The sequence below is a fragment of the Crocodylus siamensis genome, chromosome 10 (genome assembly GCF_052110815.1).
Source record: "Crocodylus siamensis isolate JL-2025a chromosome 10, ASM5211081v1, whole genome shotgun sequence".
In the NCBI taxonomy this organism is placed as follows: domain Eukaryota; kingdom Metazoa; phylum Chordata; order Crocodylia; family Crocodylidae; genus Crocodylus; species Crocodylus siamensis.
Window position 1 is genome coordinate 71292496 of NC_143404.1, and position 19347 is coordinate 71311842.

The following is a 19347-nucleotide window of genomic DNA, read 5'->3' on the forward strand; positions in this document are numbered from 1 at the left end:
GGGCAACCAACATGGGTTCATCAGTGGCAGGTCTTGTCAGACCAACCTGGTGGCCTTTTACGATCAGGTCACCAAATCATTAGACGCAGGGGTTGCTGTGGATGTAGTCTTTCTGGACTTCCGGAAGGCTTTCGACACTGTCTCTCACCCTGTCCTCATCAAAAAGCTGGGAGACTGTGGTGTCGATGCCCACACGGTCAAATGGGTCGCTAACTGGTTGGAGGGCCGCACCCAGAGGGTGGTAGTGGATGGGTTCTTCTCGACCTGGAAGGACGTGGACAGTGGGGTCCCGCAGGGCTCGGTCCTCGGGCCCGCACTGTTCAACATCTTCATCAGTGACTTGGATGAGGGGGTAGAAAGCACCCTGTTCAAGTTTGCTGATGACACTAAGATGTGGGGGGATGTGGGTGCACTAGAAGGGTGCAATAGGCTACAAGCTGACCTTGACAGGTTGCAACGGTGGGTGGATGAGACTAGGATGGGGTTTAACACTGATAAGTGCAAGGTGTTGCACATGGGGAGGAAGAACCGGCACCACACTTACAGGTTGGGGAACTCCCCTCTTGCCAGCACGGAGACGGAAAAGGATCTTGGAGTCGTCATTGACTCCACGATGAACATGGGCCAGCAATGTGGGGACGCGGTCAGGAAGGCCAACCGTACCCTGTCATGCATCCACAGATGCATCTCGAGCAGGTCCAGGGAGGTGATCCTCCCCCTCTATGCGGCACTGGTCAGGCCGCAGCTGGAGTACTGCGTCCAGTTCTGGGCGCCACACTTCAAGAGGGACGTGGACGATATGGAAAGAGTCCAGAGGAGGGCCACTCGTATGATCAGGGGTCAGCAGGGCAGGCCTTATGAGGAGAGGCTACGGGACCTGAACCTGTTCAGCCTCCACAAGAGAAGGTTAAGGGGGGACCTTGTGGCCTGCTACAAACTGGTCAGGGGGGATCAGCGGGTATTGGGGGAGTCCCTGTTCCCCCGTGCGCTGCCAGGAGTGACCAGGAATAACGGTCACAAGCTGGCGGAGGGTAGGTTTAGATTAGATATTAGGAGGCGCTACTTCACAGGCAGGGTGGCTAGGGCCTGGAACCGGCTTCCAGGGGAAGTGGTGCAGGCTCCTAGCCTGGGGATTTTTAAAAGGAAGTTAGATGAGCACCTTGCCGGGGTCATCTGACCCCGGTGCTCTTTCCTGCCAAGGCAGGGGGTCGGACTAGATGATCTACCTAGGTCCCTTCCGACTCTAGCTACTATGAAACTATGAAAACTATCTAATGTTTACTTTGCCAAAAAACATTTTAAATCAGCGGCGTCAAACATATAACCTGCAGGCCAGATCCGGCCCATGGAGCTGTATGATCTAGCCCGCGGATTGCTGGACTAACCCCTCATGCCACCGGTCCACATACCCTGCACAAAGATTCAGTCCTGGTTTGGCCGGCATGGGGCCACGTGAGTTTGACACCCTTGTTTTAAATGGTAAAGACAAATTGTTGGACACAAGCCAAGATGGAGCACACAACCACATAGGCAGTCCACAAGACAACTGCTATACAGCTGACCTTGTCTTTCGCAGTTACTCAAGTTGGACCCTGAGGAGACTGTTTAAACACGGTGGTACCAGTCAGACACACTAATACAGAAACAGAGGGCTGGTAGGAGTTTCTTTCCTCTCTGGTAGAGTCAACCTTCTTCTTCCTTTGGCTATTGCTTTGACTTGGGAATGTGGCACATAGCAAGTATTTTGTAGGCGATTCCCACAGAAGGACACACACCGGGTGAGTCTCGATACACCCAACCTAAAAGGCTTTGCATTCCACTGGAGATTCCTGAATTAAGTGCTGATGTAGTATGAAAGAGAGATGGGCAGGAGCAGAAACATTACAGAGTAACACGCTTCATCTGATTAATGCACTGATCCTCTAGGCAGAAATTAACATTGCCCAGCCAAGGTAACTGTGTTTTTAATTTAAAAAAAAAATACACATACACACACACATATAATAGTGTGTGTGTGTGCGCGCGCGCATGTGTGCATGTGTATTTCACAATCAAGTCAACTGTCTGCAAAATGAACAGTTGGAGGGAAACGGCCTAGAAGACATTCAAGAGACAGACTAACATTTCCTCCCCTCCCCAACCCTATTGTCTAGGTGTCAAAACCTGATGAAATTCAACAGAACAAAGGAAACAGGGTAACAAGCAGCAGAAAGGTGACAGGGAGAACTTCCAAAGAAGCAGGCTGGTCTGAAATCACTGCAGCAGACCCAGTATGACAGATGCAAACTGACCTCCGTGAAGGTGTCTTTGTTCCTCGGTTCCACAAACATCGGTTTTACCTCTTCAATTCTTCTGGCAAAGTCGTGTTCCTGTTAAACAGATAAATGAGACATGGGTACAGGGGAGGTGGGGGGAGTAGCAGCTGCATGTTATCCACACTTATTGCTCTCTTGGCACCAGCCCCAGTCTAGACCCTTGCGACAGTGGCTCTCCATGCAGCTGGCCATCTGCCACGCCTTGATGCAAGGCCCACCTCTCTGGTCCAGTTTGCAGAACCGTCCCTCTCTACCATCAGAGAGGCTTCCTGGGTGTCCTCCTCCTCCCCGCAATCTGCGCTACAAATCTGTTTTCCAGCTCCCCACCAGCACAGCACATTACAACATTACCTAGAGGAGCATCCTAATGCAACTTCTGCTAGGACATGCAGTTCATATACAAGAAGCTTGACCCATGCATCCCATCCCCTTCAATTAGTTCGAGTCCTGTTCTCCTTCTCCTTCTCTCTCTGGCTCCTTGTCCCAGTCTCATTCTACTCAGACATCCAGTCCAAATCTTTATGACCAAGCTTCTCATTCAGTCCCAAACGTGTTGGTCATTCATGACCGAGCTTCTCATTCAGTCCCAGTCTTGTTTAGCAAGTCCTAGTCTCACCTCTGAATTCCCCACAGGCTCCTAATCTTAATCTCCTTTGTATGGTCATCCCAAATGTATCCTGTCCTCACAGTTTCCTGCCCCAGTTTCTTTGTTCAGCCAGTCCCTGTTCTTGCCCAGGAGCTGGCTCCTCATCTGATCAATCCATGCCCCTACCTTCTGGTTCCTAGCCCAACCTCAATTTTTCTCCCCAGTTCCCAAGCTTTCCCTTCCTGTACCATGAGCTCCAGTCCCAATTCTCCTCTCTTTCCCACCCTAGATACAAGTTTTATCTTCTCTGCATAAGAATGAAAGCATCTTCCTTCTGTATGCTCTCTGAGCACAAAAGGATCATTGGGAGTACCTTCTCATGACTCAAGTCCCACTGTCCAGCATGACCTAGAGTAAACCAGAACTGAAGTTGCTGGGAACATGCTGCTCAGCCCAAAGTTTAATTAAAACCAGCATGCAAAGTATCTGTGGGAAACTTAGCTGCTAAAAACTAAGTCTCTACTGAAAGTTTTCAAACTTTCCATGGGCCTGACAAAAGGGGTATTCCTGACAGAAGGACACCCACCCTTGTCAAACTCCAAGCCCCTGAAAGCAATCCTGGAGCTTCCAATTCTTTTAAAGACAAGTTTGCCAGGACCTTTTTTTAAAAAACAAAACAAAAACAGAGTTGTTTTGTTTTTAATACAGGCAAAACAAAACGTAATTTCCTCTCCCCTTACTCTCAGAAACAGCTGGCTTGCTTAAGTTGAAAGTTTTCACAAAAAAAAAAAATGCTGCCTGAGGCAGATGTCTGGCATGAAAAACTTCAGCCCAAATAGCAACATTACAGATGTCTGAACCAGACGCTTCCACAAGCTGAGCTGTAACAACAATGTGCAGAACGCTCTTTGCCTAAGAAACCAAACATCTTGCACCCCTTGCTCTTCCTGTTCCCCAGGTTCCTCACTGTCCAGTTCTGGGTGGAATCTGGGGAGGGGAGTTGCAATATGTCTCATGTTCTGTACAAGGTTGCATAAAACCTATACCAAAATGTAGACAGTAAATAATAAACAATCCTGAAGTATTTCAAACAGATATGCAGGCAAGTCAGAGCTAGAATGAAGTCTCGAGTATCCTCATGTAAACACCCCAGTGTGATAATCTGGTTCAAAATCTGTAACTAAGATTTCAGGCACAAAAAGAAAATGACCAACATACTCTCCAATGTACCAGGCTTTTATCCATGACAGGATATGAAGGGAAGAAAACCAGGAGCCCATCTGGTATAACTCGGACAAGATTACCTGCAACAAGAAAGAGAAACACATCCTACCATTCACAGTGCTTTTCTTCCAGACAGTGGGTAGGGAATACCCATATTTACTTGAATACAAGACAAGGCATGAATTGCATACAAGAAAATCTCACTATCATTAAACTACTGCCAAAAGCAACATGTGCTCAAGCAATGCAAAACCAACTATGAAGTTGATTAAATGCAGTCAACACTGAGCAGGACTATAAAACACATGGCCCACACTGGGCAAACATGCCGATGGGAACCTATCACAAGAAAAGGTTAGGGTACCCCTCTGACTAAGACATGTGGTAGTGCTCATGAAGCGCAGTCTCCCCTCACCACCAACTCTTTCAAGTCATTGTGAGCCACGACATTGCATACAATTCACCCAGAATCCCTCTGTCGCCCCCTCTCAGCCTGGGGTATATGATTAATGCGGCCCTGCCCTCCATGAGGTGACGCCAGTCCAGGTTGCCCAGTGCCTCATGTGTCGGGGCTAATTAGCACATGGATCCTTTGGAGGGAGGAGGGGATATCTGGAGTACACGCACATACTGAGCACTGCTGAGCCGTAGGGTCACTATAGCTTGAAATGCTGTTGACTCTGGTGGAGCCTAGACCAACAAACTATGTAGTAAATCATTAGTCTTTTGGTTTTGGACTAACATTGCATATTTTGTACTACATACAAGTAGCTGCCAAAGTGCTGCTCAAAGGTGTGTTCATAGAAGAATACCTGTGCTAAAACTTGCAGCAGTTTCAAAAAAGGTACCATGCATCAATTCTGGATGAATCATGTGTATGGCTGCTACATGCAAATTACTATAGTCATATTTAATTTCAAGCTTACTGTTTTCAAATTTCCTTTTCCTTTCCATGTGCTCAGGGAGAGCAAGATAAGACCAGGGGGGAAAAAAATGAAGGAGAAGAGGCTGTCAAGGGAAAATTTTGGGGGGAGGCAGAGGGCAAATGGCTACCTGACCCCTCAGATTTATTTTTCCCGCTGTAGCAGTGGGAAGGGCACAAATTCAAGGCAAATCTCCAGTGATTAGATTCTCTATGCCTGGAAAATTATAACAAATTTATAAATTTTCCATATATGGAATCTAATTACTGGGGGGAGTCATCTTATAATTAGGGTCATCTTCTATTCAAGTAAATACAGTAGCCTATTTTTAAGGGATGTCATGGTCTGCCCTCCATCTCCTCTTCAGCTTCTTGACATAGAGGGAAAGCATGGGCATCTGAGAAAATCAGGTTTTTTCTCTAGCCTTGAACCTGGTAGACTTGCAATCCAGGAACAAATACAGCCACTGGGTTGTTTTTCTGCTGCACAATCCTGACGCAACACGGCACTTATTACATGTGTGTGCCAGAAATAAGGGGAAGAAAATACTTCATGTCATCTCCCCCATTCTTCTATGGCTTGTTTTCTAGATTCTATAGATTTAACATACTCCCCTTTCAGTAACCCCTTAGCCAAGCAACACAATTTTATTTCTCTTAAACTTTAAAAATATATAAATATATATTTTTCCCCCAGCCATCTTATAAAAATTGATAAAAACAGCAGGATGGACCTGATCAGATGGTTTTGTAATTGCTACACAAAACTTCACTAGCCATTTTGGTGCTATATATAACTTTATAAAGTAAGGCTTAATTTACTTTCCATTACTATCTCTGAAGATCTCTTCTTTTCTAACTTGCATCTCCTTCTGTTATATTCTGACTATCATGTTCTGTTATTTAACTGTTGTTATATTCTGGCAGTTTGTTTTCAGGGCTAGATTTCTAGGTCAGTGGACAAGCAACTGTGCATAAAAAGGGGTGCTTACATTTGCAATTGGTAACTAGATGCATTTGACAGGGAATTATTCAATGCAAATGCATCTAACTAGCTACTTGTGCATACACTTATCTGATTTGTGCGTGCCTTCTGATCTTAACCTCTCTCTGTATTTATCTGTCTTCACTAGCATTTGATGCCTCTTCTCACTCTGATTCTCCAAATGAAACACTAGATTACAAAACATTTAAATTTGCTCATGGGAATACCCAACCCTTAAAAAAGCGAGGTAATATCTAGTTGTTGTCATTCTTTAGCATATGCTAACCAGTTACCATTTTCACTGATAAGACTTTACTGCTCTACAAATGTCCCTTATGCTACAACAGATCTGAAACTACATACTCACAGACACCCCATGCCTCAAATGAATCATGACAAAAATGCTTAATTAACTCTGGGCTCAGCAACATTGGTATACATATGTTAGACATCCATGCACTGCTGGAGTATAGCGTGCATTATACCCCCATGAAGGAGGTGGCTAGGATGAAGGTTTGTATGATATTGTTCCCTATAAGGAGGGACGCCTAACTTATGATTAGTTTTAGCTCTCTGGTACCTTCTAAAGTCTAACATAAGTCACAGACCATCATGACTTTCTTTCTCAGTCTGTGCTGAGTAGGTATACTGTGAAAGATGTGCTCAGCATATCGAAAGAATGATATACAGTGTGCACATAATTCAATATCACATGCTGTCTTAAAATAACAGACTAGTTATTTCAGGATGGAAGAAGTCTTTAGAAACAGCTCACATACAAGGTTCTCCCCTTTGGATACCATAACTGCTTATGCCTGTCCATAAGAAGTCATTTTCCACCCCCCATTCCCCACCTAGTTACAAGCACCATAGCTTGTTTCTAGGATCCGAGTATACCGCACTTACCTATAGTTTTCCCCAGAGAAGATAAATATTCCTCAGAAAACCTTCAAAGAGATTAAAACAACAATATCACCACTGCAGTTTCTTTTATATTAACTAGTTCCCATTTTGAAATTCTTTGCCTGGAGTAAGGCACTCCTAATCTCACATACTTTCCCTTCCTGTGTCTTCAGTCCTCACCCCGGAACACAGCATTTTCAAGCGTTACCTCTAGACATTGCGATGTCCACATGTACTTCCCTCCCACTTAGTATTGTAAAAACATCTACAGGTTCCTTGAGGTAGGAAAGACAGAAGGGGCTCCTCTCGTTAACATCTCTAACCCCTTAGTCAGTACTAGTGCAGTACGGAGGATTGGACATGAGGTTCAGTAAAGAGAAGTGCAAAGTCCTGTGCTCAGGACAGAACAATCCCATGCACCGGTTCAGGCTGGCCGCCAATGGACTAAGCAGCAACTCTGCAGAAAAGGACCTGGGGGTGACAGGGGACAAGAAGGTGAATGAGCCAGCAGTGTGCCTTTGTTGCCTAGAAGACTAACAGCATCCTGGGCTGCATTGGGAGGAGCACTGCCAGCAGATGGAGGGAAGTGATTCTTCCCTTCTATTCGGCACTGGGGAAGCCACATAGGAAGTCCTGCGTCCAGTTTTGAGCCCCCCACTACAGAAAGGATGTGGACAAGTCAGAGACCAGCAGAGGGCAATGAAAATAGTTTGGGGGCTAGGACATGTCTCCTGCAGAGAGGCCGAAGGAACTGGGCTGATTTAGTCTGGAGAAGAAGACCGAGAGGGGATTTGATAACAGCCTTCAAGTACCTTAAGGATCTTTGCAAAGAGGATGGAGCTAGACCTCTCAGTGGAGGCAGATGACAGAACAAGGAGCAATGGGCTCAGGTTGCAACAAGGGACGTTGAAGTATATTAGGAAAAACTCTCACTAGGAGGGTGGTGAAGCACTGGAATACATTACCCAGAGCGGCGGTGGACTCTCCATCCTTGGAGGTTTTTACGACCCAGCTAGACAAAGCCTTGGCTGGGATGATGTACCTGGGGCTGGTCCTGTTTTGAGCAGGAGGGTGGACTACATGACTTCCTAAGGTCCCTTCCACTCCTCATTTTCCATGTCATTTATCCCTCCTATGCATGTGTCCTCACTAACATTCCGGGTCCCATCTTTACAGAAACAGAGGAAGATGCTCTGACAACTCTTAGCTTTAGTACAACACTTACCACCATGGACCACTGCCCTCCAAACAGCTAGCAATAATTAGGCCTCCCTACACATTGTCATGATCAACTAGAAAAGCAACAACTAGAACTAGGTTTTAGCCTTGAAGAAAATCTAGGTCACAATGCGTCAGCCTTCAGTCACGAAAGTATGAGTACCTACAGATAATGAGGTTCATGATTAAAAATGAAATCATGAACAAAATCCTCCCAGACAGCAGTGTGAAGAAGCTGCCAAGACTGTGATAAGGGTTATTAACTAGGTGTGGCAGTGCCATGCGACAGGAGGAGTTGATTTAGTATCTGTATTTCCAGTGCCAGCTGAATTAGACAATGTGACTAACACTCTTTGACTCAGCGCAGCTCTGCGGGCATGGTCCGGTATTCTTTTGACGGTGCTACTTCCTATGGAGAATCCAACTATTCTCTCCCTATATCCATTTCCTCATATCTCATTCTCTTTTGTCCCAGAGAGTTTTGCATGTTTTGCTTCCCCAGAAAAAAAGTAACTTGATGTTTACACAGGCTACAAATGCTGGTGCCAGATCGACGATGGCAAGTACTGCGTGTTTCCCTCCCCTCATGCAAGGCACAACAAAAAGAGACATGCACTATGGGATCTGACATCAGAACGAACTTAAAGAGTGGTCTCCAAACTTCTTGGACTTGCAATGCTTTATCTAAGGGCAGGGACAAACAGATGCATTAGCAATTTTGAAAGGGGAAGGGGAGCTATTGATTCAGAGCATGCATCAACTGCTATGCTGGAGCTGCTACCAGTGTATGACTGTAGCAGTAGGAATGAGCCAAATCAGGGCCTTGCTACACGGTAATTTTGCGCAGCTCCTGGAGCTCTTAATCCCTGGATTCTCCACACATTAACACCGTAAAGTGGCTTAAAGCACTTATGTGGCACAAAGTTCTGCCATGCCAGGGCAGGGTTTTCTCTTGATCTGCACAACCCAGCTCCTGCTCCATTAAGGTGGAGCCACTCCACACAGATGTGCTGCTCAAGTTGAAGGTGCGACTAGTGCTAAACAGTCTAAGGTGCAACAAGGTCCTCACTCTAACCTTGACCCTGAATGAAGCAGGGCTGAAGTTGCAGAGGTTCTGCCACGCCTGTATTCCTACAGCATCATAGGCTGCCACTGTTATGCAACAACTTATACTGGTACCCTCCAACACAGACACAAACGTTAGCATCTATACGCCCAGTGTTTTACACTCCTTACCACCCCTGCAGTATCTGAATGCCTTCCATGTTAAACTGATGGAAACAGCAAAATCTCAAAAGACAGCATGGTCCTTCTGTCTTCTTCTTGTGGGAAGGGCAGACTGTATGGGGTAGTCTGTGTTGGGGTTTGGAATATTATTGAAAAGGGGGTAAGTCAGGTCTACTCCAAGCTAAACTCAAATTTAAGTAGCCTCTGCCTGGGGAATTGTTTCTCTACAACACTGAACTCAAAATGGATGAACAAATGTATCAGACTGTACCTCCTTTGGGTAATTTGGGGAAGAGAATTAAAAAAAAAAATAAAAAAATCAGAAAATCCATGCGTACAGCAAAGGCACTTCCTCGATATCTGGAAAACCTAGTGTGAGTTTCAGTGGCACCAGCCCAGTTACACCACTAGGTTGGGTGAATGACTTTTCAAGAGCTGACAAACCCATAATCCACCAGATTTGGTAAAGTGTGAATTTTTTATCTTCACATTATATGAATAAGTCTGATGTTGGACATGATATTACAAAGCAGAAACAAAAAAGGGGAGAAACCTATTTTCCAGTCTTCACTGATTCCATTTCCTTTCCCCCAGAGCAGAAAAGTTCTGCTTTCTGTCAGTAACCCATGCACAAACCCAGCTGCCAATGAAGTGCAATGCTCCTTTGAAATCTCTGTTGGAACGCTCTCAAAACCCCCCAGCTGACCAGTTTGGGCCACTCTGAGGATGCAGACAACTGAAAAGAGTAATGGAAGATTTGAAAAACATGAGCTTCAAAAGAAGTGGATTAATTTTCCGAGGAAAGAAAAGGCTTAGGGGGAATATGCCAAAATTTTCCAATCACTGAAAGATTATTATAAAGATGACAATGATTGCATGTTCTTTGTAGCCACTGTGGGTAGAGCAAGACTTAATCACCTTAATTTGCAAAGAATGTTTTGGCTACATATTACAAAAGAGCAGGTGGTGGATGAGATGATGTCTGAAGGTTCTTTCCAGTCCTAGTTTTTAAGATTTCTACTTTGACCGTAACCCCTGGTTTTTAATATGAAAGTCAGTTCATCTCAGTAACAAACTGCAGAGAACGCTAAACGTTCTGCAAGCGCTCAGCCTTCAAATCAAATCCATGTGCCGAGACCCACGACTTTAAAGCAACATTTTAAATGGCATAATTTATTACCTTTTGTCATAGGACGAGGAGAGTACAGCTCCATCTGGTCCCTTTGGAATGATGCCCACCCAGATCTGGTGTTTATCGATAACATGAGGATTCTCCAGACAAACAGGGAAAGGTCTGAGGAAAAAGCAGAAATGTCCGCCTCACACTCATTCCAGGAGCCATGCTGCAGCTATCAACCCCAAACACTTACAACAAATGATGAGATTGGTATAAAGATAGCAAATACCCCGAACCACCGAGTTTAGTGTGCGCCCAAGAGAAAGGTACTTACATCTGCATTTCCATTGTGAAGGAGGAGAGTGGGGAGAGAGTCCCGCTAGTGAGGATAATTGTCCGGACTCCCTGACGAGCCAGCTCATGCATGCTGTACCCAGGGCTGAAACACCAATAACTCAAGATCTTCCCTGTATCAGATAGGAAGCAAAATTCTAAGAACCAAGATCCGTGCAGTGGAGGCCATGTCACAGAGTGGTGGAGGGTGCCCTGCCCCATTTGCTGTTCAATAAACTAAAGACAGGTTCAAATCACAAAGCCAGACTCCAGAGCTAACCTTCCACGGGTACTCAGGAGCAGCCAGAATCTGGGTTTCTGCTTCACCCATCCTGGTCTTAATTCTGCCTATTCAAAACAGGAATTAAAGGGTCAAGATTTCCACCGCCCCCCTTTCCATTTCAGTAGTTCCTATTTTCAAGACAGACAGTTGTGGGTCAGATCAAAGATATCTGAGATACCAAAACCTTGAGTCTGACCAGTTGCATGCACAGAGTGGATATAACTAGGTCAATCCTTCATCCAGAAGTTGACTTCATGGTGCAAGAGGTACTATGAGTGGAAGATATGGTAGAAGAACCAGACAGGTGGGATGAAGAACTAGGAACTTTGGTCACCTGAAAAAACAACTGCTCTCCACCCCTGCTCACAAGGGGAAGGGGAAAGTAAAGGGGCACCCTGCCCCAGAGCTACCAGCCTCAACATCTAGAAGCCAAAGCCTAAGCTGACTTCTCACGCCCCCAAATCCCCAACCTCTCCTTTAGCCAACTGCCAAAACTCTAGCTTCCTTCTCCCCCGGTATAGCCTGCACACTCATCATAAGCACTGGAGACAGTCTCTAACTGGCCCTATATCAAGACGAGTCCGGGCACGTCACCCAGAGGAAGCAGGGTCCTTCATGCCAAGGGGCACATTTAAAACCTAGCTGAAGAGGACACTACAGTGGTGCAGAGGGCCAGGGCAAGGTGACACCAGCCCACATAAAAACCTTCCCTGTTCCACCAACAATATCCCCTGCCTGAAATATCACTTACTGTCTAAATATGCAGGGTGCCTTCAGAGCACTGACCCTCCGGGTTGGACAGGGCCCAGGACCAGAGCAGTCTCTGCTTCCCCAGCTGACTGTGACTTAGAACAGATAGGTCTAGAACTTAGCCCAGGATATTTAAGTTAATCCAACCAAGGCACAGCTTCCCCATAAAATCCTTTGAAAACAGACATTTTTGGGCCCCTTAGGATGGGCTCCATTAAATACCCAGGTCTGTAGTTGCCTGGGTCCTCCTCCTCATTTTTTTTTTAAAGAGGGGCACTACAATGGCCCTTTTTAGTCTTCTGGTACCTGGCTTGTCTCCCACAACTTCATGCAGATCATTGCCAAGGGCTCCAAGATCTCCTCTGCCGGTTCCTTCAGGACCCTGGGATGAAACTCATCTCGCACTACTGACTTAAATTCATTCAGACACAACAAAAGCTCTCTGACAGTCTCTCTTGTTATCTCCTTCCTTAGCTTGCCCCTTTCCTTACCCAGATAATCCCTGTTAGGTGTCTGGCAGCTTAATTTTTTTGTAAAGACTGAGGCAAAGTAGCTGTTGAGTAGCTCCACTTTTGCATCTTCAATTGGGAGTTCCTGTGCCTTGTTAATAGAGGACCCATAGCTTTTTTGGTCCTTTGTTTCTGGCCAGCATACTTACTGAAACTTTTTTTGTTGTCCTTAACCTTCATTGCCAAGTGCAGCTCATTCTCATCTTTGACATCCTGATTTTGTCCCTGCAGGTTCTTGCTATTTCCTTGTAGGTGTCCTTCGTGACCTGCCCACTCCTCCATTACCTTTGCACTTTCCTTTTGCATTTGAGGCATTTTGGAAGCTCCTTGTGCAGCCACATTGGTCTCCTGCTATTCTTTTTGTGCTTCCATCATATTGGGACAGTTTCTTGTTGGGTTTCCAATACTGTGCCCCTTAGAAGCTCCTAGCTCTCCTGGGTGTCTTTATTCTTCAGTTTATCCTCCCATGCCACCATGCCTATTAGCTCCTTGAGCTGGATAAATCCACCTTTTTTAAATCTAGCATCCTAGTTCCTTTGTCCTTTATTCTTTGTTTTTTACTAAAAACACAACCATCAAGAAAAACGAGACCAGTGTTGACAATGTCTGGTTCAAGCATGAAGGCGCATAAAATTATATTTAATTCCCTGTATTTGTCTCCTGTGGGAGGTGATATACAGCATTGGAGGGAACAGAATAAATTGTCTGTAGGCCTGTCTAAAATTGTCTTTGTGTTATCAAATAAGATGGATGCAAACACTCTGACATTTAAATAAGGGACATTGCGCATCTTTTCCATGTAAAAATGCTTCTCCTGACGAGAACTGCATCCCATTTCTAAGAATAACAGTAATGGTGACCTGGACTAAGCATGTGCAACAGTGCTAAGTATTTCCATGAAGTCAACATTGACCTTACTGGTGTCAGAGTTAATAGAAGCGAGATTCTTTAATGACCTGGAAGTTTTGTTTTCCTCAGATATTACCCAATCTTCTTTTACAGGAATATCTGTGGACAGACATTATTGCTTGTGTGCGTAGGGGCAGGGAAACAAGCACAATATGGGTTTGTTTTTTGTTGGATAGTTTCATGGTTTTGTATGCAACAACTTGTCCTCCCCCAAGCATCAGGTTTTAGTAGCAGACGTGATGGTCTGATCACCTCTCCAAGCCAAAGCATTACTCATAGCAGCTTGTTTTTGGAAGCCCACTGAAATTGGCAAGTCCTGCAGATGATAAAAATAGAGCATTTCTTCATTTTTTAGAGTATTTAGAGTATTTCTGTATTTCTTCACCTAAAGGTCTGCAGTGTGATGCAGCTGCACAAAATGCCAACATGGTTTCGGGCTGCACCAATAGAAGCATTAGGTGAAAGACGCGGGAGGTGATAGTGCTTTGACTTGGCACTGGTTAGGCCTCATCTGGAGACTGCGTGCAGTTGTGGGCCTTACATTTTAAAATGGAGGTGAAGCAGTTGGGGGGGATCCAGAGAAAGTCAACAAAGATGATCAAAGGCTTGGAAAGCAAGTTACGCAAGGAGAGGCTGAAGGAGCTGGGCATCTTCAGCTTGCGGAAAAGGCCCTTAAGTGGGGCATAAGAGCAGACTGCTCTTATTTTTATCATCTGCAGGACTTGCCAATTTCAGTGGGCTTCCAAAAACAAGCTGCTATGAGTAATGCTTTGGCTTGGAGAGGTAATCAGACCATCACGTCTGCTACTAAAACACGACGCTTAGGGGAGGACAAGTTGTTGCATACAAAACCATGAAACTATGCAAATAAAGGCCCTTAAGTGGGGCATAAGAGCAGTCTGCAAATACTCGAAAGGCTACCATAAAAAGGAGATAAAGAACTTCTCTCTTGCTGCCAAGAGGAGGACGTGGGCCAACGGCTTGAAGTTGCAGCAAAGTAAATTTATATGGGATATGCAGAAAAAAACTTCTTCACCGTGCGAACAGTGAAGCAGTGGAATAGACTGCCTAGGGAAGTGTTATAACAGACACGATAGGATCTCAGAATGAACAAAATTAATTTCGGTTTTTCGACCATAAAATGTGGGAGTTCTACTGAAGTGCTACCATCAAGATTAGACAATTTAATCTTTATTAAAACTATAGCACATATTGGCATAGTTTATGTGCCTAGGAGCAAATTTCCTCCTTGCTAGAGGTAAAACTGCACTGTAACTCTTTCCTGACAGTCTTGGGTTTAATACAGCATAGACTTCCTGGCCAAAAGCAACATTTCTACACTGCCTTTCACCTGAGGAACCCAGGAGGTTTTATAAACATTACTTTGGGTCTAAAAGAATTTTTACATAGGAAGGGGCCAAGATTTAACCTTCTGTGAGTTACACCCCAAGACTGGCTCACTCAGCAAGCCTGCCAGTCAATTCTCTGTTCGCAGGCACATGAAGCCCACTGACAGGGCTTTCATTGCCACTTAAAGGAACCACAACCCCACCTGACCTTCTGTTTGCAATGGGGCTGTGTACAGAAGCAAAGGAACAAGATTCCAGAACACCCAAACTGACTAGGCACCAGCCTACAAAGCAAAGATAAATAACTGCACAGGAGAGAACTGCAAAGATCCCCAGCTGTCCCTTCTCCTTATCCCATGCTACCCCATTTTCACAAACTAATGCCAGTCCTAACCAGCCAGTCAACCATGAGAAAAGTATGCATGTAATCAAGAAACAAAATCAAAGGCATTAAGATGATCTCTAGGATGATTTCTTCCCAATCCCAGTGGATGCTCTTGCTTATTAGATCATGTTTGTATAGTAGTACTTTTTATGCTACATCACTGTTTTGTTTAACACCTGCTTTTTTAACAGAGTAGTTATACCAGTACAACCTGTAGGGCAGACAGCGGTACTGGTATAAAAGAGCTTTATCTATATAGGTCATTTCTCTTTCCATATAAGAACAGCTATACTGATATAAAGCACCTTAATGCTGACAATTATGTCTATACTAGAGGGATTGTACTACTTTAAGAATTCCACCAGCGTTAAAGTGGTGCAACTTTGGTAGAGAGCCAGGAGCAAACCCTAAGCAGCAAGCCTATTTCACCTTCCCAATCACTACATCCATTTTTACATTTAAAGAAGGCTAGGCAGAGACTCCTAACCTGCCAGAAGGTTCCTTCCTGGGTCAGTGTATGGTACCGAAGGGTAAAATACAGATACATTTCTGACCATGGGGACAGCTTCCAGTCTTTTATTTTAAGGATGAACCAGCTGAGTGACTTTTAGTTTAGCTGTTAAGGGCTTTCACCCCAACCCACTCATGCACCTTGCGTTTTTGTAACGGATGAACTCCATAGGTCTGTCCTCTGCTTCTTTCTCTGATTGCTGGTATCCAAATGAATGTGCACCTGTAGAAAATACAGGGAAGTAACATGTTTCCAGATTGCTGTACAAAAAGAAACACAGATGCATCACTCCCAATCCTGGCTCCTGCTCTGAATGGCCAAGGTTCACTTCTTATAGTGCTAGCACTGTTTGCATTTGCCTTCTCCTCTTGCTCACACCCTGCAAATATGGCCAATACTTAAACTGCTAGTTTGGAGCAATTTATTGGCATGGAGAGCTTCTGGACTGCATGCAAGAGAGACAGAGTCAATCAGTCACCTGTGTTCCCCTGGGAAATAAGAACATGCAAGAAGAATATTTCCTAAGAATATTACAACAAACAAATATAAGTCTCAGGAATCAAATTTTAATAAAAAAAACTAAGCTCCTTTTCCTCAGAAGGGAAAATTAATAGAACTTAGACATTTTCAAAATGATAGATGTGAACATATAATAGAAGATGGTCCCAGTGATGAAGTTAACTGAACTACAGGGAACCTAAAGATAAGCAGCCAGGAGATAACAAGGAACTCCAGCAGAATAACGTCATGCATACAGCAGCTGAACGTCTGTGGCAAACAAATGATATCCAGCTTACAACTGATGCAGATTCTAAAGAAGGAAATGACTGAGTCACCAGCTCAAAATGCAAAGTGGCTGGATTAGGATCAATTAAAACTGTGTTACATCTCGCTTTCCAAGTCGCAGGGGTCTGGAGCAGACAGGACACAAGCCTGACCAGCTGCGTAGCAGATAATGATGCCAAACAGTAGGGAGGTGAAGTTTTGATGTGTTAAAAGCTTGAAGTCTAATGAGAGGGAATCTGTGCTACAAAGGCTCAGGTTCTTTCCAAATTACCTAGAAGTCTCTGCCATTAGTCAACATTTATTTAGTAAATGTGGTAGGAATTTGATTTATCCAAATGAAGCTAGATCCCTAGCATTCACATTGTATTGAAAGGGTCAGTTAATCCCAATTTTGGGAGGCACAGGGGAGGGGGAGGACAAAATATATACATGTATTGTGTTGTCTTTGAATAGACAGGCTTTTGCAAACTTTGTTTGGAAATGAAAAAAGTAAGTACTACCATGGCTGCTTTTTTTTCCTGACAGGAAATTTAGTGTTTCCAAGTTGCTACATAAGACAATTTATCTCAAACCTTTTCACCCGCCCACTGTTACCTGTTCCCATACTGTGTTTTTTTTTTGGGGTGGAGGGAGGAACTGATAACAGTTTTACTATGAAGTATGCTTAGATAACATGAAAAAGAGAAGCAGGGTATTAATGATCATTTCTGATTAACTTGAGGCCCACTATACTGGAACAAAGACTCTGATGAAATCCCATCTATCCCTTCCAAAAAAAAAAAAAAAAAAGCAAAAAGCAGGCACATGGCAAAATCTTCATGAACTCATGGATACAGCATCTTTGTGGTTCCTTGCTTCTTAAGACACATTTTAGAACTAAAAATCAGATGTTTCCCTTTTTTCCTGGAACTGGAGCAACAAATTCTAATCTTACACATTTATTTTAATAAAGACATTCCCTTGCCTCCTCCTGGGATTCAACAACCTATATTGCTACCCTAGCCACTTCTGAGTCTTGACTGTATTACCTCAGCCACATAAGGACAGAAAGACTGTGCCAAAAACAGACCAGGCATCCCATACCTTATAATATTTTGATACAGACTGAACTGGCTTGGTGCTCGATATGCCCTCCGGAGGATCAGTGCTAAATACAGTCTAGGAAACAGATGGAAAAAAAAGACAGAACTGTAACAGATGTCCCAGCAAAGTCAATAATGCACACACCACAACATTATTTGCAAAATAACTGCCACTGCTCTAACTTTAAAATGCATCCTTCAGTCCTCTTCATTAATAAAAGCTGCAGCAAATTCTGAGTAAAGATATTTCTACAGGAAACTCAGATAGAGGAGAAAAACTCAGGATACATTTTATCAATTAGAAAGTGGGCATACCTACAAGCATTTCAATATGTTAGTCTCAATTTTCAGATGCTTTTAATGATTGTATATCCACTTGTGTACACAGTTATAGCACCTGAATGCATAAATCAGGCAGCTGAATGCAAATGGACAGCTATGCAAACTAAGAGAGGTGTTAGTTTGAAGTCAGTCAGAAGGCAGGGTAGATATGCACCTTTATAGACTGAATAAAAAAGATTTTTTACAGAGAGAGAGAGAGAGCACAAGCCTTCATGAACACACGTTCACTTCACAGCATCTGATGAAGTGAATTTGGGTTCCCCAGAGCTTGCATGGTCTCTCTCTTTTTTAGTCTGTGAGATTGCACACTTATGCCGCTTCATGCAATGGCCTAGCCACTTGTGTGAGCAAATACCCGATTTACACAAGTGACAGCAATGAACGTATGTATACCTTAGACACAACTAAGCATGATGGAGTTACTCTATGATGAACAGAAGCACTACAGTGCACAAGACGGCAGTCACAGCCGCTCTGAAGACAACCCTTTTGAATCCTCTGACTTCAGCTTAAAATCTCAGCTACAACAACGTGCTCTACCAGTGTCCTTTTCCAAGACAAGAGCAGCCATTATTGGTTCCAAATTCTACATACAAAAATCAGAAGTAGCATCAGCTCTGTCCTGAACGGACAGTGCCTCTTTGGTCTTCCTACGTCTTGCAACTAAAAAGCAAATCCCCTTTCCATGTGGAATTACAAACTCAACTAAAAGGTCAGGGTTTCTTTAGGGACAGCAGGTGGGGTTCTCAAAATATTTATAACTATATTCCAAACAAAATTTCTTCAGGAATTTAGCAGTGCTCTCGGCTACCCAGATGGTAGTAAAAGGAAGTTATTTCCCACTGAAAAAAGAAACAGAAGTAGAATTCTGGGAAGTTTAAATGATGGAAAACAGTCACCAGGCAGCAGTTAAGCAGGATTTTGCTGAGGTTTAATTTTTTTTGTTGTTTTGGAAAATCCACTCATAAAAATAAGCTGCTCAAAAAATGGAAAATGAAAGCTGGAAAAATGGAACCAGATCATCCCAGCACATAAAGAACCAGACTGGGGCCAATAAACAGCCCAGAAGATCTGGATTGTTTCAGAATGACCCCCTCCTCTCTGCTTGAAACCATGAACAAATTATTTCCTCTGAGACTCTTTCTCTACTCACCCTTGCTCTGCAGATCACTTCGAGATACGAAGTGCTAGCGGCACATCAGAGCCCATGCGTTCAGTACATCAGGGTCTGTATGGAAACACAATGCCCTACTGGCGGGGCACACGTTGCGTTCACAGGCACAAAGGCATTCATGTACACAGGACTGGCTCTGTGCTACAAATCGAACGGGGCCAGCCTTGTTTCAACTCAGTAAGCTGAAGCATCAAACTTTAGATCTTTTCCTTTTGGGACTTGCTGGAAACAAGCAGTACCCATCACACCAGACACCACAGCACCAGTTAGATACAGAGAGTCGGCACCAACTCTTAACAGTTTGATGGAGACTGGTAAAGGCAAGGTGAAAAGGAGCTGCAAGCGGAAGAAATTCTGGATGACACAGAACTAGTCTGACAGAAATGTGAGGCAACAAGACCCAGAGATTTGCCACCAAACCCCTTCTGGTTTATATT

General features: G+C 44.1%; 1 protein-coding gene across 1 annotated transcript in view; it reads right to left on the reverse strand.

Annotated features, from left to right (window-relative positions):
- Nucleotides 1-19347, reverse strand: part of RTEL1 (regulator of telomere elongation helicase 1) — a 73770-nt gene that overhangs the window by 30435 nt on the left and 23988 nt on the right. Inside the window, exons 14-20 of the mRNA XM_090064099.1 lie at nt 17396-17470; nt 15667-15748; nt 10832-10964; nt 10561-10674; nt 6939-6979; nt 4120-4205; nt 2292-2369 (exon numbers count right to left, since the gene is read on the reverse strand). Of these exons, the coding sequence (XP_089920225.1) occupies nt 2292-2369; nt 4120-4205; nt 6939-6979; nt 10561-10674; nt 10832-10964; nt 15667-15748; nt 17396-17470 (609 nt within the window). The remainder of the gene's footprint in view (nt 1-2291; nt 2370-4119; nt 4206-6938; nt 6980-10560; nt 10675-10831; nt 10965-15666; nt 15749-17395; nt 17471-19347) is intronic.